The 26,534-nt window shown below is 46.7% G+C and overlaps 1 protein-coding gene across 1 annotated transcript in view; it reads left to right on the top strand.

Moving 5' to 3' along the window:
* Positions 1-26,534, top strand: part of COL9A3 (collagen type IX alpha 3 chain) — a 322,714-nt gene that overhangs the window by 125,895 nt on the left and 170,285 nt on the right. Inside the window, exons 17-24 of the mRNA XM_069650770.1 lie at positions 1,255-1,308; positions 2,654-2,707; positions 6,180-6,233; positions 16,982-17,026; positions 18,016-18,069; positions 19,647-19,700; positions 19,914-19,967; positions 24,461-24,532. Coding sequence (XP_069506871.1) covers positions 1,255-1,308; positions 2,654-2,707; positions 6,180-6,233; positions 16,982-17,026; positions 18,016-18,069; positions 19,647-19,700; positions 19,914-19,967; positions 24,461-24,532 — 441 coding nt within the window. The remainder of the gene's footprint in view (positions 1-1,254; positions 1,309-2,653; positions 2,708-6,179; positions 6,234-16,981; positions 17,027-18,015; positions 18,070-19,646; positions 19,701-19,913; positions 19,968-24,460; positions 24,533-26,534) is intronic.

Raw genomic sequence — 26,534 nt, 5'->3', positions numbered from 1 at the left:
CGGCACGTGAAAACGAGGGCAGTCCTTTCTGCAGGGGTTCAATGATGTCATAACAAGTTCTCAGAGAAAGCCAACTTGGAAATGTGCAAACAACTTTCTCCAGACTGTAGCAAACAGTACTGCAAAGGCTGCTAAAAGAAAGTTAATTTAAAAAGTCGACTGCATCCAAAGGATGGAGCTGTTCTCTTGGAAAGCACTTATGGAAGAGAGGAACTTGGTCAAGGCACCCCTGGTGAAGGGAATGCCAAAATCAGCACTATTGTGGGAAATGACTTTGAGGTGGAACCTGACCCCATGGAAAGAAACCGGCTTCCAGTGACTCACAAACTGGAGACAAGCTATTAGGAGCCCCTGCTTCCGCTCATCATTCCTGCCTATGTTCTGTAGAAAATGCAGCACAAGAAACTTACATCAGGGACAACATACCTATTGCCCTACAAAACCGTACAAACATTAGATATCAGAAAAATACCAGTTACAATTGATGCTGTATCAACCCCACAGCACAACCCCAAGACCTTCAGCATCCGTCAAAGCCTTACCCCCATCAGTGCCACAAATGCCTCATACATCCAAAACTCTGTTGACCTTGAAAGGGACTTACAGGCAGTCGCTGACGAAAAAAAGGCCATGCACAGAACAAATCAGCACTATTTCAGAGCAGGCAAAAGCCCCTCTGTGCATATGCCTGCCCTCGAGTAAGTAACACAATTAAGATGCCACAGCTTCAGGCACAAAAGAAGCGTCATGGGTTCCATGATGAACGAAGATACCTTGGCGCCTGACTGTACATCCGGGAACTACATGGTAAAATCCCTGTATGTAGAGGGGCCTGCTCAATCAAGACCCTTGCCACCAAAGGCTGTGCCAGCATACAAACCCTCATCAGAAAAGCAGCAGACACAAAGAACATGTCTTAACCGACTGTGAAACCACACCCTAATTCCCCATTATACAACATACAACCATTCCCCTTAACTTGCACTAATGATGCATTTGTAAATGATTTACTTTGTAAATGATGTACTTAGAAACTTTGCTTATTGAGTACGGGTCCTTTGAAGGGCTTGGCTTTCTGTATCTGTCAATGCCACTTATCCCATCGGTGGAGCCAACACTCGGTTGACAGGATGGGACTCAAATGTAAATTGTGCATGTGTGTGCGTGTGCGCCAATGGGTTAATTTGAGCATGGCTTCAACTTTCTTCTGAGGATGCCACCTGTGCCAGTCACTAATGATCTGTCTCCCCCTAGGGCAGGTCTGGTTTGAAGGGGATGCCTGGTCCTGGAGGCCCCATTGGAGAACCCGTAAGTACTTATCTATTGAGCTTTGATCACTTATGTTTGCCTAATTATTGTAGTTGTGATGCCTCACCAACCCATCACACCCTAACTCTTGGGCCCATAGGTTGTTATTTAAGTACTTGTTTTAGTTACATGAAATGTTGAGTCTGCTGCCAGTTTTTAGCAACTGAGACGCATACCTCTTCATCCCTCTTTAATTGGAATAGGCTGGGACTTACTCGCAAGTGTGCTGGGACTGTCATCTTTAGGGAAGGCATGTTTTGGTCTCATCATTAGGGAAGGAGTGTGTTGGGACTGTCATATATTGGGATGGTTCGTGCTGTGACTCACTTTCAGGGAAGAGGTGTGCTCTGGCTTTTATCTGTAGATAAGGTGAGTTTTGGGACTCCTCTGTCGAGCGGGCTCTGTCATGGAGCTGACATAGCTATTTGCCTAGGGCCGTCCTGAAAGAAGGGAAAATGGTTTAAAGCACTGCAGCCCGACGCCTTGCCTTCCTGGATGAAACATTACTGTTGCTGAGTCCCTCATCGGATTATTCTTCCAAACCAGCACCCAAGATAATATAACTGGAAGCATTTTGCTCCATATTTCTAGAAGGCAGGGGTAAATAGATAATAAAATTTTAAAACATGCGATTTTTGACCAATTTGACACTGTTTTACCAAACTACACATTACGGGCGTGAGTGGGCCCTAGACCCTGCTGCTGCGAGCCATCACTATTCTTTAAAACTAGTGGCTACGCCCTAGAGTTCCACCAACCAAAGGTGAGGGCATGAGATTAGATGCCGAAAGTAAGTAGCAGATCCACTGGTTCTCTGCGCACTGTGACGTCACCACTTGTGACAAGATGGTGAAGGCAAAATAAATTCAATTCAATTATATGATAAAAAGAATGGAATGATCCTAGTGTGAGGGCAAAGGTATAGCTGGCGACTAAGTAGCATCTGTGTTATTGCAGCAGGCAGTTCAATTGGAACATCTGCAGGACACTGGGTAGACTGGGGTGCCTGTCCTTCCATATTTGTAGGGAAGCAGGCAAACTTGCTTGGCCGAGACATGTAATATTCCAGGAAATGGGCTATTGAAGTGGGTTGACCTCAATTTCGATGGGTTTGGAGTTGTGGGGACTCATGGGGTTCTAATTGATGTTGCAGTTGGTTTTTGTATGGTCGTGGAGACGCAAGTGGTGAAGACAAGGTAGTGAACCACTGTAGTAAACAGTCCTAGGACCCCTTTGCTGGCTCTTTGGCTGAAATCCTGATGTATTGCAATTGTAGTGTTTTATGGGCTTGTACTTTGTAAGTGTGGCTACCTGTGCTAACATCAAGCTTTTTATGACCTTCCAGGGCATACCTGGCCACGATGGACGAGATGGGACACCCGGAATCGATGGTGAGAAGGTTTGTAAACCCACATTTACGCCGTGCAGAAAGTTTTCTATGGCTGGTGCAGAAACATGGCGGGTATCATATGGGCACTTTATGAGGTGTGGGCTGGGCCGAGCTTGTCATTGCTTTGCATGGACCTATTGCAAATGTGCAAACAGATGCAAATGGAAACAGAGTGAGGTGGGGGGCTTATCTGGAAAATTACAATTCCTCAGGCAGGTGATCTCGTCTCAAGAACCAGGGGGTTGGGGTAAGGCCAACTGCAAGCCATGTGGCCGACCCATCTCCAGCACTACCAGTCTTTTATCACAGGTCTTTCAGAAAAGCTTGTGACATTGCCATCTGCATGTCGTCCAGCGTAGAAAGTGTTTCTGTTGCGTCCCTCTGGCACCGGCCTACTTTGCATGCTGAACAAGAGTGCTTCTCCAGCCAGAGAAACGTAAGTGGTGCCGGTGGAGTAAGCCACGAAGCAGAGGAGTCAATGGCACATGATCAATGCACAGAGAAAGATGCCCTGGTGTGTGTGGCATAGGGGTATAGCAAGGACAAGAGCTCAGAAGTAAAAATCAGCGTTTCCAAAACCAAAATAATCAAAGGGAACTGAAAAAGGGCAGCTCGGGTATGCTTGCGTTAACGGTATAGAACTGGGAAAGCGTGCAATCGAGGACATGTTGGGTGGGGTTTTCTGACACCAAAACGTCTATAGTAAATGGTGACATGTCTTTGCATTTGTGGAAGAAAAACATACTTTAAAAACTACCAACGAGGCAAAGACCATTAGGAGACTGGACACCGACGAAAAGATATGGATGCATGATATAGGTGTGTGAGTTAAAGACCTCTCGTAGTCAGTTTACAAAAACGAAGGTTTCTGGCAGAAACCTCAGAGGGGAACAGCTAATAGATCCCTCAATTGGCCCTGCACACAAATATTTTAACCGGTCTGGGAAAGAAATACGATTGACTTAAGACCAGGTAAAGCTGCAAACCGCATATGTCGTGGGTGCCTAGAGCAGACTGCAGAAGCCCAGTGATTATTATGTTAATGTTAAACGATATTTATACTGTGCATTGTCTGACATTAAATTCTCTGCTGTGTACACATTTAAGTGGGCTGTGATATTTTTAGGAAATGTGCAACTCTTTAAGGAGATAGGAGCCAAAGGTTTGCCGATGCTACCGAGTTTAAGCACCAAAAGTGGATGTTATCTTTGCTTTGCAGTCAATGGACCCACACCGCACAATCTTCTTGCTCTTTCTTTTAGGTCTTTCAAAAGCCGAGCCCTCCCACCCAATATTAGGAGCTTCCAGTCTCCAAATTCAGTGCTTTCTGACCCATGCGCCTGCACTGCTGCAGTTACCTGCACTCTTTTTTTTTCAGCAGTATAAGAGTGGCCTCACTTCATGTAGGAAACAGTCTTTCAAACAATAATATTGGGCCTAATTCAGAGTATCCCAGGATTACTGTGGTATTTCTGCAGAAATGCCACCAAACTGTTACCGCCACTCACAATATGGGAGATTGTGCTAGATTATAAATTAAAGTAAGGAGGTGTTAATCCCTAGTTTTGGTGTCCATGTGCATCTTGAAGGCTATACCACAAGCGGTAATATTGACTGAGGTAAATCTTCAGTATTTTTAAGGTAAAGCGGAGGACAAACCTCCAACTGTATGCCAGAGTTATTGCTGCCAATTTACATCCATTCTTGGAATTTGGCAGTGCAGTAAAAGTGGCAGTAAATCCGTTACCGCCAAACAAAGTGACGCTGAAGGATTTAGCATTACTTTTTTACTGCACCACCAAACTTGCAATAAGGCACATTGTTATTTGTCTCTATGTGTGGGTTCAGATTAGCATTTTGTAACAAGTACTTTTCCAGCCTTCACTATCTCTATAGTAGGATTTAAGAAATAATAACGTTGCACCTTCATTATTGTCCTGCTTGCAATGTGCTGGGGGACACCGTTCTACCGCCTTTTATATGAAAGAGGGAACACTGCAGTTATAAAAGACTACTTTTGTAGAGTGTGTGTATGTGTTTTGCACGTGTGCGTGCATGCATTCGAGAGGCATGAAAAGTATGTTGTTTTCAAAATCGAGCTGTGCAGTGATTGATTGATATTTTATTTCTATCACGCTCGTACCCAAGTGTTTCAGGTGCAACCAAATAATGCGTGGACCAAATAATGTAAGGTGGAACAAATACATGCGTGTGTATGTGTGCTCATGCCCAAGGGTGTGTGTATCGGGAAATTATTTTAAGGTGTCACTATTAGGTGTCGCTTGGAGTACAGATAGGGAGACATGGCATATGAGGAGGAACACACAGCGTGTAGGTGTTGTTTGCTTATGTGCCCACCAATTGATTGCTAATCCCTACGATACTTTGCACCCAGTTCCTGTCCCTCCCCGCCCAAAGCACCTCCTCATGGGAATCAAGCCTTACCATCCAACTTTGCACTAGAAGTGCCTGGCAGTGTTTTTTGAAACCAGTCTTCTGAGAGTTAATGACAAAGGGGCTGATTCATGGAATTATTTGGGCCGAAAAACGGGGAACTCTGTGCCATTCTGCCCGCAAATCCCTGTTTAACAAATAGGGATTTGCAGGCAGAATGGCGCACAAATCCCTGTTTTTCTGTGCAAATAATTCCATGAATCAGCCCCTTAATTGGAGTTGTAAACCCGCTACTGGTATAATACAAATGTCTTACTACGTCTGCCTCCAGCCACTCGATTTATAAGCACTTTTCGTGTCCTTCACTGAAGTCACGCGAAAAAGAAGCATTGACAAAGCCAACAGTTTTGGCTTGTGTATACGTGTTAAGCATTTGCCAGACACTGCCATTAGATGGCCAGGTACTTGCAATATTTAGCACCAATAGCCAGTTAATACCACTATGGCTGTCCCTTTCCCATGCCTACAGAAAAGCCCAAGTTGTTGGTATTGGCAATGCTTCTTTGAAAATCTCTCTGTGGAAAACAACCATCCCTAGCACAGATTTGATAAGGGCAATGGGTTGTGAAGGTGTGCAATTTGTTTCACTTATTAAAATAAAACTGAGTAGTAACTCTGATATACTCCTGGAAAGAGAAGAGTAGGTCAGGAGTAAGTCAGAGTTACTCCTGGTGACATCTTTGTGAATCGAGTAATGTCTCTTCAGGAGTAAATCAAGAGTAAGTCAGAATTACTACAAGTACATTCTTTATCAGTCAACCCCTAAATGTTCAATGCTGAGGGCTGCGAGTATCTCTGTGTTGAAGGCTGTATACATAATTACTATGATTCTGACACAGGGGATAGCAGAGGGCACAATGAAAAGGGGATAAAATGCACAGATAAACACACACGACAAATAGCAAAGGGGTATGAAAAATTGAGCTCATCTGCATATGAGATTGCATTGAAATGGAGTGTGCAGGAGGGCAATAGATGCCGTTTGCACAACACCAGTTTGCTACTTACTACTTTTTGTTGTTCACAGGGTGATGCAGGGCGTCCAGGTGTTTCCGGAGAGAAGGGACCAAATGGACTTCCAGTGAGTATCCAATCAATTATTTGAAAGTGTATTTTTGTGCTGAGTTCAGAAAATGCCAACCCGGTGAAACGTTAGACTGTCTGTTTATGGCAATCAAAATAGCCAAACGTTCTTTGGATCATTGAGTATATATAATTTAAGGTTCATATAACAAGTCAACAGGAAGCAAGTGGTCTCGGAGAGTGGTGGGACAAAGTGCCATGAAGTGAAAGATGTTTTGGGTTAGAATCGAATCAGTGTGAATCTGCTGTGGAGTATTCGTCATCGGGCGGCCTCCAAAATCTACAAAAAGCGCATGCCTAGTCTGTTAACTAGCCAAAACACAAGTGAGGTATAACTAGACAATTGGAATCTCCCTTACTACACAACCCTCACCAAAGGACACAACTGGACCTACCTATCAGTGCCTCTCCTTAGGTTTTGCTGATGTGCCGCCTATCTAAAAGGGGGGACAGGAAAAAAGAAAGCTTTCCCTCATTGCAACTATAACATTAGTACTTAAAAAACAAGGCCTTGCTGGGGCAGTAAGACAACTGAATGTGTTCCCCATTACAGGACTACCCACAGGGGAAGTTTAAAATAAAAAAACACACAAGTGCATTAAAAGCCAATATGTCCCGTTGCATATGCAGAGCAGCAAACCCTCTGCCAGTATCTCCCTTGGTATGGAGATTACAGTTAATCACCAAGGTCGACCGGTTTCAGCAGTATATATTTGAGTGCAACCCCTTCTTCAGGACCAGAACATCCCTTATCAGGGTCATTGATGAAATTTAATATATGTTACTTCATCAACATCCGAGATATGACACTTAACCAAAAGTTGTTTTATGTATTTCGCTCACAAACTGTTGCATGGAGGTAGCTGCACAAGATAACAATAATGGAAAGGATTTCAGCTTGTGGTTGAGCTTGTTGACTAGAGTATTTTACATAAGGTGTTTCTGGATCTTTTTTGTTCAGCTCGTTTAAATTGTTGGGGCGTTATCGTTTCTTCTTTGTGGGTCTGTTGATTTATGGGATGCAGCTGGTTACCATTTTTATTAGTTAAACTGTCCCACAAAGCAACGTCACCAGCTGAAAGCAATCGCTCTGCAGCTTCTGCGCAGGGGTCTGCAACCTGTGGCTCTTCAGATGTTTTGGACTACACCTCCCATGCTTCCACATCATTGACTAAGCTGCTTAGGGCTTATAGGAGATGTAGTCCAAAACAGTTAGAAATCGAAAGGTCAAAGAGCCCTTTCCTGGTGTGATGTCATTATTAGTGCACCTCCTCTTGGTTTATGGTGATATCATGCAGAGAGCTGTTGCGGGCGCAGAGAGAGATTATGCAAAGTACTCTTTGAGAAAGTGAGACAAAAGTAAAAGGAGAAACATAATGAAGCAACAAAAACCTAATAGTAAATCTTTCACATTGTTGATTGTTCTAAGAGAATAAAATATGAAAAGATGTTTTGTTCAAAAAGAGATATAAACAGGCTAGACAGGGGAATTTATCTCCATGGCAGAAAACCCTTACTTATCACCGAGGAGAATCAAGAAGACTTGCCATTGGAAAGCCCCCTTTGTCTGAGCCCACACCAAAAAAGTCAGCACTCCCTCCAACAGAAGATCAGTTCTATTTCCTCTTACGTACCTTTAAGTCTTATATTAGAATTCTGCATCCTACTGCGTTAGCCAGACGAACAGTGCATCTTGTTGTTTAAAGAAAAGATCTTGCAGCAGTGATACATTTGTTGGCGTAACTCATATTTTTGTCTTTCGAGACCAGGTGGGCCTTCTTTCTTGGGGCATTAGCATCCGGGGTGAGGGGAGCAGCAAATCAGGTTCCTTGGATCGTGGGCTGAAACCGCTAATCTCAGCCTGCGTTCCATGGAAACGGGAGGCTGCTTCTCTTGTCCACAGCGCCATCTTTCCCCAACACTCTTTTTATGTTCCCTCCACCCCCTTACCGGTTTTCTTTCGCGGAGACGGCCACTCTGCCGCCACGCTTCTGCTCCCGATCCGTGGCCACCATGGAAATGGAAGAGGGGTCTCCCATATCCTTTGTGACCATCTTGGGGCAGTATTTTCATTCATTGAACGGGACGTGTGTGGCTTCCCATTCAATGAATGAAAATGCCTTTTTTTAACAACCCGGATTTGGTAACCCAAGGTGCTAATGGCCATAACACCTTCTCTGGCTTGCTGGATGGGGTATTATCGGCCAAGGGACCCTCTTTAAAAGCCCTCTTTCCACTTGGGCCTTTAACTCAGGCCGATAACACCCGATCTGGCCCGCCGGATCTGGTGTTAACGCCACAGTAAAAGTACAGTAATAGTACAATAGTACAGTAATAGTACAACTGAAACAAAACCTTCTTTTGTAGGGATGAGAAGAGTCTTGATTATAAATTACAGTTTGGGAAGGGCAAAGATTTGTCACCTGAACGCAGAAAAGCAGGAAGCATGGGAGTTTGGGGAAAACAGAGATGTTGTTTGTTCCATCCCTTTTAAAGGCATTATCAGTGTGTAAAAGGGTGATGCAGATTTGGTAGCGAAGAGCCAGGTATATTAATAGGCAGATTATTATTGCTCAAGTAAAACAAATGTATGTGAGCGGTATAATCATTGGATTACGTATTTGCCTTTGAGCAAATACTTCAATTTATCACTAATGATATTTTAAATTAATTTAGCTGTATCAAAATAATAAAAACAATTTCTCACAATAGTTCAGCCATCATAATATACACATGATGATACTCTTAGTCCATAGTCCCCTTTCCTCCATACTGTATGGGCGTCACCAGAAAAAACCTTCTTCCCCTTAAAATGTAGAGGTGCGCAGGGGTGCGGCCTAGGGAGCATGCGCTGCCCTGACTCCGCCCTCGGGCACCACACCTCAGTCCCCATTGACGCGTCGACAATAGATTTAACTTTGCCTAAAATGACACCAGTATTATTAGCGGGGAGGTTGGTGGGACGTATGGAGGAAAGGGGACTATGGACTAAGAGTACGTTAGTCACTACGGTGAGTAACTTATAATTACTCTTATGTCCCGTCCCCTTTCCTCCATACTGTATGGGCGATTACAACTGATTGTAGCCCCAGGGTGGAGAGGACCGTCCTTAAGCAAATAGGTTCCTGAGAACCACCTGTCCGAAAGCCGCTGGAATGCGATGGCCGCTGCCTTGGCCCTGACTGCGTGGGCATGCATGTTGGCGGGGAGTGGCTTGTGCTGGCCCTCCTACGCTTCTTTGATGGCAGAGACCATCCAGTGGGATATGGAAGGCTTAGAGGCCTGATAGCCTGGTCTTGAGCCTCCACAAGTGACAAACAGGGCGTCCTGTCGAAGTAGAATTTCAGGGCACGCCTGACATCCAGGCATTGCAGCACTCTCTGTGCTTCATCCTTGGGATCGGAGAAAAATGTAGGAAGGACTATTTGCTCGTTCGAATGGAAAACAGACAGATCCTTGGGCAGAAATGCCTGGTGTGTCCGCAGGACTACCTTGTCCTTGTGAAAGGTGGTATATAGCGCAGAAGCGACCCGCGCCTGGATTTCGCTGACTCTACGAGCCGAGGTAAGGCCGACTAGTAAGGCCATCTTGATGGTGACCAGCCTGATGTCTACGGACACCATTGGCTCAAATGGTTTGTACGTCAGTGTGCCCAAGACTATGTTAAGGTCCCACACCGGGTGCGGTCTCATGACGGGCGGGTAGAGCCTTGCGAGACTCGTCAGATGTTTCTTGATGATAGGGTTGGAGGAGGAGAAAATGCCTTCCTCTGAGTTCCTGTAAGCCCCAATGGCTGCGAGGTATGTGCGGCAGGTGTCCACCTGCACGCCTGAATGAGCGAGGTGCGCCGAAAGGGAGAGCACGTCGTCCAAGGTGCATGCCAGGGGATCGATTCCCTTAGAGTCTGCCCAGTGGCAGAATCTGTTCCATTTGCCTTTGTACTGGGCCCTGGTAGCTTTGCTCCTGGCGCCCTGTACGATCTCCAGATTGGCATGTGAGAGGCTAAGGTGCCGAAGCATTAACGGCTCAGTTACCACGCTGTGAGGGCTAGTTTCCAGAGTCTGCCCCCCTGCTGTGCCAGAAGATGTGCTGGGCCCGTCGGGAGGTGAATCAGGGGCACTTCTGAGAGACTAAGCAGCTACGAAAACCATGGCCTGGCCGGCCACCATGGAGCTATTAGAATGATGAGGAGCTGGCGAGACTCCTTGATTTTGCAAATTACCCTGTGGGCCAGGGGAGTGGGCAGAAAGGAGTAGGCTTTCATGCCGGTCCACTGGAGTTGAAATGCATCGCCCAGAGAGCTGGGACCCTGACCTTGCCAGGATGCGAACTCGGGACACTTCTTGTTGTGCCAGGTTGCAAAGAGATCCACCTGGGGGGGACCCCACCTGTTAAAGATCTCCTGAATAACAAGGTTGTTTAGCTGCCACTTGTAATTTTCCGCTCCCAAGCCTGCTGAGCCTGTACGCTTCCAGGTTGGATTGCCCTGGGAGGTGGACTGCCCTGAGGTAAATTTCATTTTCCAGGGCCCACTCCCACATGCTGATCGCCAGTCTGCAGAGAGGAGGGGATCTGGTGCCTTCCTGCTTGTTGACGTAGTACATGCTGCTCGAGTTGTCCGTCTGGATGAGGACAACCCTCCTCTGAGAAGTGGTAGAAATGCCCTGAGCGCCAGCCAGATGGCGTTCAACTCTAGTCAATTGATATGGTATTCCTGCTCCTGTCGAGTCCAGGTACCGTGGACCAAGAGATCGTCCAGGGTGGCTCCCCAGCCCTCGAGCAAGGAATCCGTGGTGATGGTGGCCTGCGGAGTGGGCGGCCGGAAGGGCTTGCCCGTCCACAGGTTGCAGTCTTTGGACCACCAAGTCAGGTCCGGGAGGAGAGATGGAGGAACGTTGATCATCTCGGATTGAGAGCCCCGCTCCTGGTTCCACGAGGCCACGAAGTGCAGCTGAAGCCTCGTCATCCATAGTCTCGTGTGCGGAACGGCTAATAAAACAACTGCCAGAAGACCCAGGAGATGTTGGTACCACCATGCCGAGGTCACTTCTCTGCTGCGGAAGTGGGCGGTGGCCCTCTTGATGGCCGAGATTTTGTCCCTCGACGGAAATACCTTCTCGGAGCATGTGTCCCAGATGAGGCCCAAGAATGTCAGAGTCTACGTAGGCTGCAGCTGAGACTTCTTGAGATTGAGCGAGAAGCCCAGATCGTGCAGTGTGTTCATAAGGGTATGGGAAGAGCGGTGAACCGCTTCCGGAGATGTAGCCCTGACGAGCCAGTCGTCGAGGTATGAGTAGATGTGGAGGCCCTGCGTTCTGAGGAGGGCCGCCACTGCATTCATGAGTCTGATAAAGACGCTGGGGGCCGAGTTGAGGCCGAAAGGAAGGACCTTGTATTGAAAATGGTAGCCCATGATCCTGAACCATAGGAAATAACAATGGGGCTGTCAAATCAGGACATATAGGTACGCGTCCTTTAGATCCAGGGAGCACATCCAGTCTCCCTTGTCCAATGTCTCTGCTATAAAAGCTGGCATAACCATCTTGAATCTTTGCAGGGGTAAGGAGAGGTTGAGGGTGGGAAGGTCCAGCACAACTCTCAGGCCCGCCTGGTTCTTCTTCTGAATGGCAAACATCTTGGAATAAAAGCCAAAGTCTTGCTGGAAGTCTGGGACTTTCTCCACTGCCTGGCTATAAACAAGCGACTGAATCTGCGCCAAAAGAGTTGCTGTCCCAACCTGTGGGAGTGGAGGGGATTGGGGAGGGGAGGCTGGGATAGGAAGGTGGTAGCCCGTGGAAACTGCGGATAGGATCCAGGGGTCCGCGAAATTCTGGCGCCAGAAATGTGCATGTAGAGCAAGCCTGCCCCCCACCGGAGACACGTGGACCCGAAGGGGCGTGTCATGCTTCCTTTCCCTAGGAGGCTGTCGCTGAGGAGTCTGGAAAAAGCCCTTACTCCCTCCCTTTTTGTTTCTTGCGCCGGCTCTGAGACGGCGAGCGGTCTGGCTGCCTGGATCTGGGTTCCTGGAAGCCGCTGAACCCTCCATATGTACGACGCCTCTCTGAGATCTGCTGAGATTGGGTGTACGATTTGGGTGTGGTCTTTGTAAGGATGGATAAAGACTTAGCTGTTTGTGAGCTGTTTTTCTTTTTGTCCAGCTCTTCGTCCGTGGAGGAGTGGAAGAGGCCCCCCCCCCCTCGAACAGTAGATCTAGTATGCGTTCCTGGACATCTGGGTAGAATTTTGTTACCCGGAGCCAGGATGTTCTTCTCATGTCCGTGGCAATACAGATGGCACGGCCTGAGGTATCAATATGAACCACAGTGGATTTCATGAGGTCATGCACAACCAACTTGGCTTCAGCTAGCCCCGCCTTAAAGCGTGATTGGCTCTGTGGGGGGGGGGGGTTCCGGGAGGAAGTCCGCAATTTCCCGCCATAACCTTTGGTTGGCGGCTGCTACCATGGCATCGGCGTTGGCTTGACGCAGATGTAAGGAGGCGTTGGAATAGAGTTTCTTGCCATACGCCTCCAAGATCTTCTCCTCCTTGCCTAGCAGCGCCGCAGAGGAAGAGGCTGAGGACGACTGGGGCTTGGAGTATATTGATGCCGGAGCCATCACCGAAGAGTGTGGCTGAGGATGGGCCGAAAGCAAGAGTGTATCCCCCTCCACCTGTCTGTACTTGGCGTCCAGGCGTCGATTGACCGGCTGGGCCGAGTGGGGGCGTTTTAGCCAGCTCTTCTTGGCCAGGGAGACTACATCGGTCTGCATAGGAATCCCCGATTTGGCCGAGGGACATCGCGTGAGGACTTCAGCCAGAACCCCTCTGCCGGCTGCTCGACCTTGGGTTGGGGAAGGCCCAGGGACTCTGCCAGAACAGCAAGACGTTCGTGGAAGGCCCTGGCTGAGGATGGCGTGTCTGGATCCTCCTCCTCATCCGTATCCTGCGGATCTGGAGGATCCTGTGAAAGAGGAGGAGTAGTTGGCGCCGGAGGCTGGGGTACTGGGACCACCGCCGGAGGTTGAGGAGGCGGCAGAGGCTGGTACAGAGCCCCCTGTGCAGTCGGATCGGGAGCCGGAGGAGGTGGCTGCGCCGGGGCCTGGGGCGTCGGCGGAGGCATCTGTGGTGCCATCAGCCCTTCTTCGCAAGGGAGACTGCATCGGTCTGCATAGGAATCCCCGATTTGGCTGAGGGGTGTCGCGTGAGGACTTCAGCCAGAACCCCTCTGCCGGCTGCTCGACCTAGGGTTAGGGAAGGCCGAGGTACTCCGCCAGACCAGCAAGACGTTCGTGGAAGGCCCTGATTGAAGATGGCGTGTCTGGATCCTCCTCCTCATCCGTATCCTGTGGATCTGGAGGATCCTGTGGAAGAAGAGGAGTAGTTGGCGCCAGAGGCTGGGGTACTGGGCCCACGGCCGGAGGCTGAGGAGGCAGCGGAGGCTGGTACGGAGCCTCCTGTGGAGTCGGCTGGGGAGCCGGAGGAGGTGGCTGCGCCGGGGGATGGGGCCTCGGCGGAGGCATCTGTGGTGCCACTAGCATTGTGGGAAGGACTTCCCCGATGGTGTCTTTGATGATAACCCCCATCTGAGGTGACTTCATGAGGCTGAGGAACTTCTCGAAGAGGACCTATTTGCTGGCCAAAGAGGTGGCAGGGGGTGCCGATGGGGTAGCAGGGAGCTGCTGCGTACCCTGTCATATAGACGCAAAAGAAAGCTGCCCTGCGCAAATGAGGGGTAGACTGTAGGCCACGTACCTGGTTGAGGCCAGTCCCACCTTGACACTCGTTCTTGGCCGAATTCCTGGAATGGTGTCGAACGGGTGCCTCTTTCTGGTGCGGTGGCCATTTTGTCGAGCTGCCTGCCACGTGCCTGCGACGTGTTGATCGGCCCGCTGGGCCCGGCCTCCTCCAAGACTATTGCGTGTGGATCAGGAGGCCTACCCTGCTCCTCGGGCCTAGGCCCGGTTGGTGTGACACCCTCGACCTGGGAGTCGTTAGAGCTGCGTTTAGGCCCCCCTCTGACATATTGCCGGTAGTAGGGCGTAGCCCCTCGCCCATGGTGCCGGTCAAATGGCGGAGCCCCTCGGGTGGAGACCCGGTAAAAGAACCTTCCGGTCCCTCAACACTGCGACAGGAGGATCCAAGGATCCCTAGACCGGAAGGCTGGAGCTGAAGCAGCCTCGGTGCACGTGCTGGTAGAAGGGCCTGACTGGACCCTCCCACGCGGGAGAGTCCCTGGGAAGGAGTCTCCCTTGCGGGGTGCGATGGAGAATATCGGCCCTAACTTGGGCCGGGTTCGATGTTTCACGAAGTTCTTGAGATCCTCTGGAGGCGACCTCTGGAAGAGCTCCTCCACCTGGCTAGTCTGTTCTTCAGCCCTTTCAAGGACAGTGAGTCACACACCGAACATGATTGCCAACTGTGGTCTGGGCCAAGGCAACGTAGGCAGAGGGCATGGGGGTCTGAAGTTGGGAAGAGCCTGTTGCAGGATGGACACCTGCTGAACCCTGCAGAAGTCGACATGAGCCGGGGAGGAGCGTGGCGCCTGAGGACCGAGTTCCTGAATGATAAAAAGTCAGAAAAGACAAAGAGAAGAAGTATCCGCACGTGGAATTACATGGCCGAAGCCAAACCCAGGAGCGCTGGTGAATTCGGCCCGTTCCCGTCGACGCGGAAAAGGGGACTGAGGTGTGGCGCCGGAGGACAGAGTCAGGGCAGCGCATGCTCCCTGGGCCGCACCCCTGCACGCCTTTAAATTTAAAGGGGAAGAAGGTTTTTTCTGGTGAAAAAGGTTATGTCTCCCGTCCCTTGGAAGGGACGCCCATACAGTTTGGAGGAAAGGGGACGGGACGTAAGAGTAATGATTGAACCAATACAATATATCTCTGCGATTAACCTATCTGTTTTCAATACATTTTAAAAATGTCCTTGATGTGCCATTGAAGACATGTCATCATTTTTGAATTTTTCCTTAAAGTTTTATCATTAAAAAGATCCTTAAATAATATACACAGCTGGTATTGGCCTGTGGACCCAAGTTAAAGGGGCTCGAGCGAAGCAAGGACTAAAACGCAGGCCCTCGGCCATTACCAGGTGGAAAATCCCCCCTCCAAGGCGTACATAGCTAATAGCACTACAGAATGCAAGCTTGGATGATACCAGCCTTTTTCAACTTAGCTCGAACCACATTTGCCGAATTTCCTTTAAAAAAACGCAAACCAATATGGCCACCACAGACATACAAATGGGTGACCCTTTTCTTTGTCATTGGTGGCATGGACAGTAAAGAGCAGGTCTGCGAGGGACGAGAAAGTCCGGTAAGTGACGGCAGGGGGCACCAGGGAGATGAATGCCAAGATGTTGGGGAGGGTGCTTGGGGCTACGGAGGGACTGCAAGACCATCTGATGGTCAGAGAAGGCTAGATAAATGGCAGTCTGGAGGAGAGATGCCTGTGACCTGAATGAAATGTGGGCTTTACCATGTAGTAAAGACTGCGTTCCTGGCCACCTCATTGTCTGGCGCCTCTAGCCTGTGTGCCAAATTACATCAATCACTTAAAACAAGCCATATGTCATGGATATCTCTTTCAGGGTGAGGTATGTGTTATCAATATAGCTTCAAAGAAGAGGAATATTTACTCAATGTATCATTCAAGTACCATTAAAAGAGCCATACATAATCGAGGTAGAAGGCTAGACGAGCCGTATATCCACCATTTAGCATTGAAGTTTGATCTAGCTACGTTATCAATATATCTTTTAAGACATATATCATCAACATATTATTTAAGACAAGCTACATGCTATCAATATGCCTTCAAAGACAAGCCTTGCATCATTAATATATCACTGAAGCTACATGTTATCAATATATCTTCTAAGACGAGAGATTTATCATCAGCATATCATTTAAGACAAGCAAAAGGTTCTCTACATATTTTTGGGAATGAGTCTTATATCATGAAAAACAAGCTACATGTTATTGGTATATCTTCAAAGACAATCCATATATCATCATCTATATCATCAACATATTACTTAAGACCATTTACATGCTATTAATATGCCTTCAAAGACAAGCCTTACATCATCATCGCTCAAGGTACATGTAATATATATCCTCAAAGACAAGCCTTATATCATGAACATATTATTTAAGAAAAGCGTTAGCTTATCTTTGAAGCCAAACTACATACTACATGCTTATATATTATGACACTTTATGACAAGCTATCTGGTGTGAATATATCATCGAAGATAACCCATGAGTTAATTTATTAGGACAGTAAAGTAATATACACTTGATGATATAATCAATGACAAGTAATTAACTAGTATAAGCTATATAATAGAAGACAAATAATATGTCATCAATCTCTGAACAAAAATTAGTGCAAAATTGAGATATATGACTATATATAGACTAGCCATATATCATTGAAAGGTGGCATCCTTCAAAATTAGTCATGATTTCTGGAACCGATGTCTCCCAAGAGATGAAAATCCTGAATAGTTTTACAGCCTTGTCACTTGTTAAACTTGTTGTCACTTTGCATACAAAGCTTGTGTGATCAATTGAAGAACCTAAATGTCCTCAAGTGCAAGGGCATCTATGTTCGACCTGAATTCCGATAAGAAGTCATTGTAGGCTCCGCCCACTCCAGCAGTGAAGTGTTGCCCTTGGATTTGTTTGGAAGGTTGCTTCTTTTGATTCCTCTGATGTTTTACTGCACCCCTCTTCTTTTCTAGGGGTTACCGGGGAAAGCAGGTGCAAAGGGGGCTAAAGGACAACTGGTAAGTGATTGTGTCACACAATGTTCTACACACAGTTCATGGGATTTGTAGATGTCATCAATGCTTCTCTTAGCTTGTACGCCAAAACCAAACAACATCACAATGGAAGCATGTCTTTCAACTGGCTTTGAGGTGCCTAGGCAACACACTGTTGGCGAGCACAAATAAAAGCTATTTGCAGTGCTCTGAAAGTTGTACGACGTTATTACACCGCCCGTTTATTTTTCGATTCGTTTTTTCGGGCTGTTTTTTTGCTGAAAAAAACGAGCTATATGGGGAGTAGTAAGGGGATATAATGGGTCGGAGATGTGGGGAATGGGTAGTAAATAATAGGGGAGGGGAACTGGGGAGAACCACCCCAAAAATAATAAATGTCAAAGAGATTTTTCTGCAAAAAATTGTCGGAAAAAACGAATCGAAAAAAATTGGCAATGTAAGAAAATAGAACCTTCAAAATATGTTCAACTAGCGAGGATTCAGGGTTGGCAGAAGGTTAGGTTTTGTTTAGTAGAGGAGGGTCGAGATACATGGATTGGTTACTTGATCTTCCCAGCATGCTTTGGTGTCATAACTAATTCATGCTACGCTGCTGAACCACCCAAATACACACATTTTGTTCCCTCACTAATCTCAAGTTTTTGATGCTTGATGTGATGCACTAACATTTTGCATAGCGCTTAATAACTCTCTGATTTTTAAGCACTTATAAATCTTAGTAGAACTGTAGTAGCGAAAGCTACATTTAATTAAAAACATTCCTGTTTTTGGTTGTGTGCCAATTCCTTAAGGCCGACGTCGGCAGGTACCCCCCTTTCCATGCCAACTGGGCATGTTAGGCACACTGCATGCTTCCAAAGGATGCTGTGCTCTGTTTAGGTCATATGCAATACCAGTTTGTTGGACCTAAAGTCATGTTTTTTAAAACTGAAATTCTGCCACATGTGTTATTGTAAATACCAAAATAAAAGTCATTGATTGTTTCCCTGCAGGGTAAACCTGGCGAGCTGGGAGAGGCCGGTCCTTCTGGAGAACCCGGTATCCCTGTAAGTATACTTGTTTTCTCTTTCCCGTTTCATTCGTTTCCATCCTTCTTTCATTCCTTCCCATACCTTTTTACTTTCTTACTTCCCATTTTGCTTCCTTCCTTCTCGCACATCTTCTCTTTTCATTCATTCACTTTCCCTCTCGCTTACATTCGCCTTTTTTTACTTTTCTTGTTTTAGCTATTAGGTGGCATTTAAAAGCCACCTTTTGGAGTACAGCCAGGTGGGATAAGACTTGTGAGGAGGGACACAAAGCTTATGGGTGTTGTTTGGTTGTTTACTTACACTTTGACTGGCCATGGCAACCCTAATCCCTATGGGCGTTTCCTCCCACTATCTGCCACTCCCAGCCCAAAAAACATCCTCATGGGACCTTGTTAGGATAGCTCTATCAAGCAGTGCCTGCCAGTGTTATTTCTAATCAGACAGCTAAGAGTTAATGGCATAGTTTCAGCTATAAATGTGCTACTGGTGTAAAAAAAAATGTCTTAACCACGCGTGCCTTAAGCCACTTGACTTGTTCCTAACGTGCTGTTAGCAACTGGCCGGACAGACGAAGCTGACAGTTTAGGCTTGTGTGTGAGTATTAGGATTTTGTGAGGTACAACAACCATATAAAGGCCCAGGGAATCACACCATTTCCCCACTTGTTACCATCTTATGGCAAGGTAGTACCATTGTGGCAGCGCCTGGCAAACACCTCCACAAAAGACACAACTGCTGTTTTTTCCAATGCTTCTTTTGTTTTCCCTTCTGTTTTAGTTTTGGCCATTAGTGGGCGCTCAAAGCGCTGATTATAAGTAAAAACCATTGTCTTGGGAAGTGAAGATCAGAGATAGATGTGATATGAGGAGGAACACAAAGCTTGTGGGTGTTGTTTGGTTAATCACACAATCATTGATCCCCCACCATGGTCATGCTAGTCCGCTAGTCCCTGTGGCCATTCCCACTCACTTCCTGCCCCACCCCACCAAAATGCAACCCCTGGGATCTCCAGGTAATGGATTAATTGCAGCTTTAAGCCAGCTCCTGATGTAATAATACGATCTTAACCAAATGTGCCTTCAAGTACTTGATTTATAAACAGTAGGTGTGTCCTTGCAACTATTCCTAACCCTGAATTATAAACAAGCACCGACAAAGCCAACAGTTTTGGCTCTCGTATAGGCATTAGATATGCATTTGCCAGGAACTGCCACAATATTTGCCATTTTTGACCAGGTAGTACAATAATGGTCGTGCCTGGCAAAATCCTATCCTATGCCTACAGAAAAGCCTAAACGGATGGATTTCACATTGATGGTTTAATTTTTGTTTTACATTTCTCTGGCTCGCTTTTACCACTAGCAGGGCCCAATTTATGGTAGACTAATTGGAGAACTGCCATTATAAGTTAAAAACCTATTGAAACAATACCAAACGGTGCAAAGGTTGGAAAATGTCTGATTGTACATGGTTAGGACTTGTCATCTGTACGAGGACAAGATGGAAAGAATACACCCAAACGCAGTCCAGGCCACGAAAAACACGCGGCACCCGAAGCTATGACTTACCCCAGGATTTCTCTTCCATTCCAGGGTGAGGCTGGGGTTCCTGGAGAGCGAGGAGAGGCCGGGCCACGCGGATCAGCGGTCAGTGGAACTGGAACATTACATGCTTTAATTCACGTTTTGTTGAAATGCTGTTGAAAGGCCACCGGACAGTGATATGTCTGTTTCTCATTAGCGCAATGATTCCATAAACGGTCTCCTGTTGACTTGAGAGTGCCAATATGTGCCAATGCTCGTTGCGCCTTCTGTAATGTGAATGCATTTCAACCTGTGCTCAATCTTTTTTTTTTTTAGGGTGGCATTGGACTTCAAGGCCCGATTGGAGTTCCAGGAATCCGTGGGTATCAGGTAAATAACGAATATTTACTATACGGTGCACAGGCACATGGCCGAAGGACGGTCTTGTCGTTCTGGGTTAGGAAGAACAGTCCTCTTATTGTTCCCAATGTAAGGAGATGGAATATAGACGCATACTAGTATTTTTTAATGGTACATCAGCACACTTTGTAGAATGAGGTCTGTTTGCTACAAATACAAGATGACGAGTAAGCGCAATACAATGGCCAATAAATCCTGGTTTCTGCTATGCCATGGTGCTCCTGGGAGCTGCCATTTTTCAGTTCGACAAAATTGATTCCACAAGTATTGTCTGCTGCAGCAAGCACAAGCTCACGACACCCCCACTCTCTGTCATGCTATTCTGGCCAACAAAAAACATTGCCACCAACCCACACAACATTTGGGAAAGCACCTTACGTTCACATGCAATCTTCACAACCAGCAATGTCTGACCGATTCTTATTCTGACACAACCTAAACTCAACCCCAACTGGTTTCGAAATTGAACTAATCAATGCACTGTCAGCATTTACACACACCAATTCCCAAGATCCATGACTTACTTTCGGGGGAAAGCTACTGCATGCTGGCCTACCAGAAATTTGGTTTACAAACAACTCACCAGCCATCTTTAACAAACCTCTGCCACCACACTATATAATCTACTGCAAGAACTGAGATATAAATAGAGGGCTCCGTTTTTCATACACAACAGCTGACACTCGCCATTTATATAGCTTTGCTAAATCTGGCCAATCGCAAAATAAAATTACATTACTAATGGGGATTTTAACCCCTAAACAGACTCAATGGCCACCAGGGAAGCCTCAGATATAGTTGACTAATGTGTTATTCTTTGGGTTTGGTGGTGTATCCACTCATTAATACAATAAGCCGAATACTCATTGTCGATGGTGTTCAGGTGTTGTGTAGACAGGATTTGGATGGTAAGACAGTAGATGAAATGTTCAAGGGAGAAAAGACCGAAAGTAATTTTTCCGAAAATAACTTTCAGTCTTCTCTCCCCTGAGCATTTCAGGCTTTGCTTTGCCCCCACGTCCCCTACTTACCTGTGGGCTGCACACCTCCTTGTCTGCTGCCTTCTCCAACATCCATCTGCAACGCCGGTTCACTTCACTTGCGTGTATGGGAACCGGCACCGCAGGGTCAGTTTTTTTTACATTTATTTTTTAATACTTTATTGAGTCAGGGTTGCGGGGGACACTCCTGCAACCCCTGCTCACATTACAGTGAAGAAGGGTGTTGGGGGCACCACTGCAGCCCTTCTTCACTGTAATGTTTCGTATGGCATATTTGTTTGAATTTTTAGGCTATACGAGATTTTCGTATAGCCAAAATTCGGTCAAATAGGCCATACAGGTTTATTTTTCAGCCTCTTTGGGTGATTCCGTCTAGACATGTCAAACATGGAAGTACAAATCAAGTCTTGGAAAGACTGTCCCCTGGTCATTCTCGATTTAGTAATCATATCCATGTCAAGAGGGTATCACCAATAGCATATATCATTCGTGCAGGGCCTAGTCCCCAGGAGCCTCAAAAATGCAATAATGACTGCACTAGCGAAAAAGCCCACTGCTGACCACGAAAATATCGCAAACTATTGACCCATATAATACCAGCAAGATCATGCAGATTGAATCTGGAAATATTTCTAAGAGGTTGTGGAAAAACACAACATCCTTAGTAATCAGATGTCAAGTGCCACACAACCAGTATTACCAACGTCAATAAGGACCTCTTCACATGACTGGAGGCAGGCCACCTGGATGTCTTGAGCCTACTTGATCTGTCTGTGGCTTGCAACATGGAAGATAATGAAATTCTCCTACTCTGCCTGAAACGTTGGCCTGGAGTTTTGGGTGTGGCCATAAATTGGACCAGCCCCTTTCTGACAGACGTTGCCAAAACATCCGAATCCTATTCAAGGGCAGTCATCACATGCAGTAGCTCCAAGACTCAACACTATTGCTGCTTATGTTGAACAAATGCAATGCTCCTGTTGGCAGAGGTCATCAGTCCCACAACATCTGAAATTTGAAATGCATGTGCAGGTCCACAATCGCCTCACAAACAAGCCTGTAGATGGAAACAGTCTGCAGTTGTCCAAAATACATCATCTACTGAATGAAAGACATTCACCTATGTTTGAAACTGACACCATGCTCACCATGGTCACTTTCAGGAAATCACTGCACTTCCCATGGCCTCCAGAATTAGGTGGAGGCATGCCTCACAGAAAAAGTAAGAACCCTAGAGATCTGGTTCAAACTCGATGTTTGCTGTTATCAACAGCACAAATGCTCAACCCGTGATCCTTGGAAAGGTCCTCCCCTTCTTTAAACCCATCTTCTGATCAAACCCACCAGGTCTCTGCTACTTTCCACTCTTCACTACTGCAATGGAGTTCATGCAGCAGCTCCAAAAAGAGCTACTGAAGGGGCCCAACGCTAGATAGCAAGACTGTGTTTGAACCTTAGGAAATCTGAGCACATTGCCCCAGACTTGAAAGAGCTCCACTGGCTTCCACCACAGCAGAGAAACAAATTCAATACTTTGGGCATCGTCTATAGAGCTGGGATAAGACTAGAAAATCTTCAGTCATGAATCTCCAAATACACCCCTGACAGCACCATCAGATCAGAGAACATAAGGTTATTGTCAAGGCTAAATTGAATCAGAAAGAACATGGAGAGAGAGGACCATCAAGGCCATTGGCCTACAACCATCAACCACACGTGATCCATAAATCAGTAACCTAGCCAGCCTTCTGTTGTCCGAGAATGTCCTGAAAAATATTCCTTTCAAGGAAGCTTTTGTTACCCATCTGCCCTTCACCATGGCATGTCCAACTTGAAAAGGAGTTTAGGTACTGCTGATGTTCATGGTTGTCCATGACTATTTCGAATCCGAAAATTACGAATTCGAAATTTCCGAACACGAAATAATCCCGAACATCACCCCCACACCAAAATTCTGCTTCTGTGACCACGCCCCCTCCCCCTTACTTACATTTTTGCAGCAAACTTTGCTGTGTGCTGTCGACTTCCTGCAATGCCAGTTCCCTTCACTTACGTGGATAGGAACTAGTGCTGCAGGGTCCTTTATTATTTTCTTTTTTACTTCATGGTTTTGGAAGCAGGGGCCTCCCCCGCCAACCCTGTTGCCATTATAGCGAACAAGGGTGCGGGGGACACCTCTGCAACCCCGGCTTCCCTTGTTTGCTATAATGGTCAGGTATAGTAGAATTGTTCTAAATTTTCGGCTGTACGTAATTTTGGTTACAGCTGAAATTCGAACAATTCTACATTCGTTTTCCCCCCGAACTTTTATACAGAACTTTTATTCATGACCCCTGAAGATTACATGACCAGACAAGCAGCGGTAGTCACCCAAGCAGTGACGTGGAAACCAGCTTAGCTGCTAAGTGATAGTTTCATTGTTTGGGGGAGTGCACGTGTGTGTGAGGGTGGAAGATAGCTGGTTGAAAACCAAACTAGCATAGAAGTGAAGATGGCTGCATGGGTCCAAGGGCTTGCGGAAGTTAAACAAAGCATATACATAAGCTGCCAATCACCAATCAGTCTATGCTGGCCCTTGCATATTTAATCCACACATATGCTTGCTCCCCTAAATAATTATCTCCGATCAAGTGGTATCGAGCGGAGTTTTTTTTTACCCATGGTGCACTACAGGAGTTGGTCACATCTATCAGTCCGTGATATTGCACATTTGTTCCACACTTTTGGCCGATGTATTTGGATTATGGGAATAACCGTTCCAGCGAGTTTCCCACTTGAATATGTGAGGAAACACCTGACAGCTATCATGGAAAGATACCATGCCCAGTGGCCAGCACTGATCTTTAATTTGCTGTCAAATCCAGGCTAAGTTAACGGTGGCACTCTAGGAAGTTCTTCAAAGTTAATAATTTGAGGTACTTGCAGACTGTCCGACTCCTTGGAGAATGAGCAGATGCTCCTAAGAACAAGTGGTTCATTCAGACCAGATGTGACATTGTTTCTCAACAGCTGTGTAAAGAATACTAAGTCATTCAGAAGATTTTGCGACAGGCCATTGCATGTGAAAAGGTGCTAGGACTGGGGGGACAACGATAGTCACTTACTGGCAAAGTCTGCCAAATGTGAAGCTCAGCTCTGTTAGGTCTCTGGGACACACTCAGCCATTACTCAGGCAGGTGGCCCTAAAAGGCTGGAAGGGCTTTGTCACAGTAAGCAGTGTGTCAGGCCGAGCTCTGAAATGATGGCAGGGCTGGAAAGGGTAATACGCAAGTCAGGCCGGTGACTCTGAAAGGGCAGCACACGCGCACCCCTTCAGCATCTGAACAATCACTTTTTTACGTCTTCACCATAAAATGGATGTTTGGTTCTCAGTACATTTTTCCTTCACCATAACACTGAAAGCGACACGTCAGATGTGAAATGCTGCCCTATTTCAGTAAGACTGTTTTCTTCTCTTTTCAGGGTTTGAAAGGCAGTATCGGGGACCCCGGTTTGCCTGGACCAACGGGAATCCGTGGTGGATATGGAGAACGGGTAAGACCAAACGTCTACACTTTCGGATTCAGCTGTAGTGTGCATTCTAGTAAAGGAATGGCAATAGTCGAGCTCACTCCTGCACAGGTGTGCACAGCTGTGCAGGAACATTGCTGTTCACCCCTGCATGTGATGGGTGAAAAGGGACCATTTCCTAAGCCCTGCTCACTAGCGATCCCATCCTTCTTTATCTGTGCCCTTACAGAAGGGTACCAGGCATATGCAAACCAATCTTGCTCCTGCCCCCGGAGAGAATGGAGCAAGCATTCTAGAATGAAATGTGCACAAAATCCTATCTGCGGAGGGGTAAGGTTGTTGCAAAAACGAAACATATACCATCAGCTTCATGCCTCGTGCCCCCTACCTCCCAATCTTCACTCCGAGTACCACTACACCTCCATGTCTAATTCAAGCCTGCCTTTACCGCATGGGATCTTGTTTTGAACCGTAATCTTAACTTGTTCTTAGCTCAGCTTTAAAGCGCTCATTTTACCCCAATCTGTAGTCATGAATGCTTCAATATTCAGTTCTTCACGCCTGCCTTTCAGTAATTCTATCCTGCATCACCTGGCATTTGGTACTCAATCGTCACTAGTTCATACCTCAATCTTAAATGATCCAAATCTAATTCTCGCTTTTATCTCAGTCTTCAATCGTTCATATCTGTATCTGCACCCACTGAGACCAGAATGTGAAGTCATTATTTACTCAATTTCCACTCATTCATACCCGACTTTTTTTTCTTTTACTGGTCAACTTCACTCTTATATTTTGGAGTGTATTTTGGCCCCCACGCACAGGATGCTCGCTTAGTCTCATACAAACCCCTTCAAGACTGAGATTCTTTTCTTTCTTGCTTCCTCTCCTTGCGGCTGTACGGTACTAAGCGAAAATCTCTTTTTCACTTAGTCAACTTATCACTGTTCCAGACTTCTCACTGGTGTTCCTGTCTTTGCCCTTTAAATATGCTGCTCATCTTCTAGTTCATCTGCCCCACTAGCTCCCCTACTACTCCTCCCTTACTTCGATTGGGTGGCTTCCTTTTTCAGCCAGTCTTCAGTTTTGTTTTTAAATGTATTCATGGCCTCGCTCCAACTTTCTCACCCCTTCTCTGCCGCTTTGGTCTATTGCTCTTTTTCTTCTCATTGTTCCTTACGTTGTGCAGCTCCTACTATGGATATCACCACCGCGTCGGGGGCTTACATGGCCGCCAGCTCTACTCTTCGGCCTCAGCGAGGGCTGTAGGCCGTTACCGGTCATATACGCCCCAGACAAGGGAGTGATTGCTATTTACACCCTGCGCTCTGTCCAGGGAGTGAATATTTTTTTGGTGGGTAGTCATAGGAAAACCGGGCGTATTGCACGAGCCCAATCTCTGATGGGGAAAACAAAAGTCCCTTTTCCATTTCCATGGTGGGTGCCCAGGACAGGAGGGAGCTCTGGGACCAGAGCACAAAGCTCTGATCCAGCAGGTACGTGGGGAAGAAAGGGAGATGGGTGGGAGAAGGGTGTGGGATGTCTTGGAGGGGTCGAGGGAGAGTGGGTCGAGAGAGCCCACAGGGAGGGGCTCTCTGTTGCCTCCTTACAATCAAGATAACGCCACTCGGGGAAAGGCCTCGGATGGCTGGAAAATACGGGCAGTACACTGTGTGTTCTTGCCCGCATTTTCAGCCACTTGATTGACTGAGCGCCCTTCCCTTAGTGCAAATGTAACGTGCTTGTCTTGGAAGCAAGACAATGACAAGCAGCACAGGTTTGAAACCCTGTCCCATGCTTAAATGCTGTACTCCAGCATGAAGCACAATATAAGAACCCCTTAAAAAAATGGTGTACCTGAATCTTCACTCATTTGTACCTCAATGTTCTCTCATTTGTACCGCAATTCTTCCATTTTTGGCGCTCCAGCTTCACCCAACTGTGTATTTACCATCACTATCCACACCTAAATCATCTGTGATTCGTGCCTAAATCTCCAGTCATGTTTACCTCGAATCTTCCGATT

The sequence above is a fragment of the Ambystoma mexicanum genome, chromosome 3p (genome assembly GCF_040938575.1).
Source record: "Ambystoma mexicanum isolate Mex_15411 chromosome 3p, UKY_AmexF1_1, whole genome shotgun sequence".
Taxonomy (NCBI): Eukaryota; Metazoa; Chordata; class Amphibia; order Caudata; family Ambystomatidae; genus Ambystoma; species Ambystoma mexicanum.
Note: the sequence above shows the minus strand (reverse complement) of the source record. Positions and strands in the feature narration are given on the sequence as shown.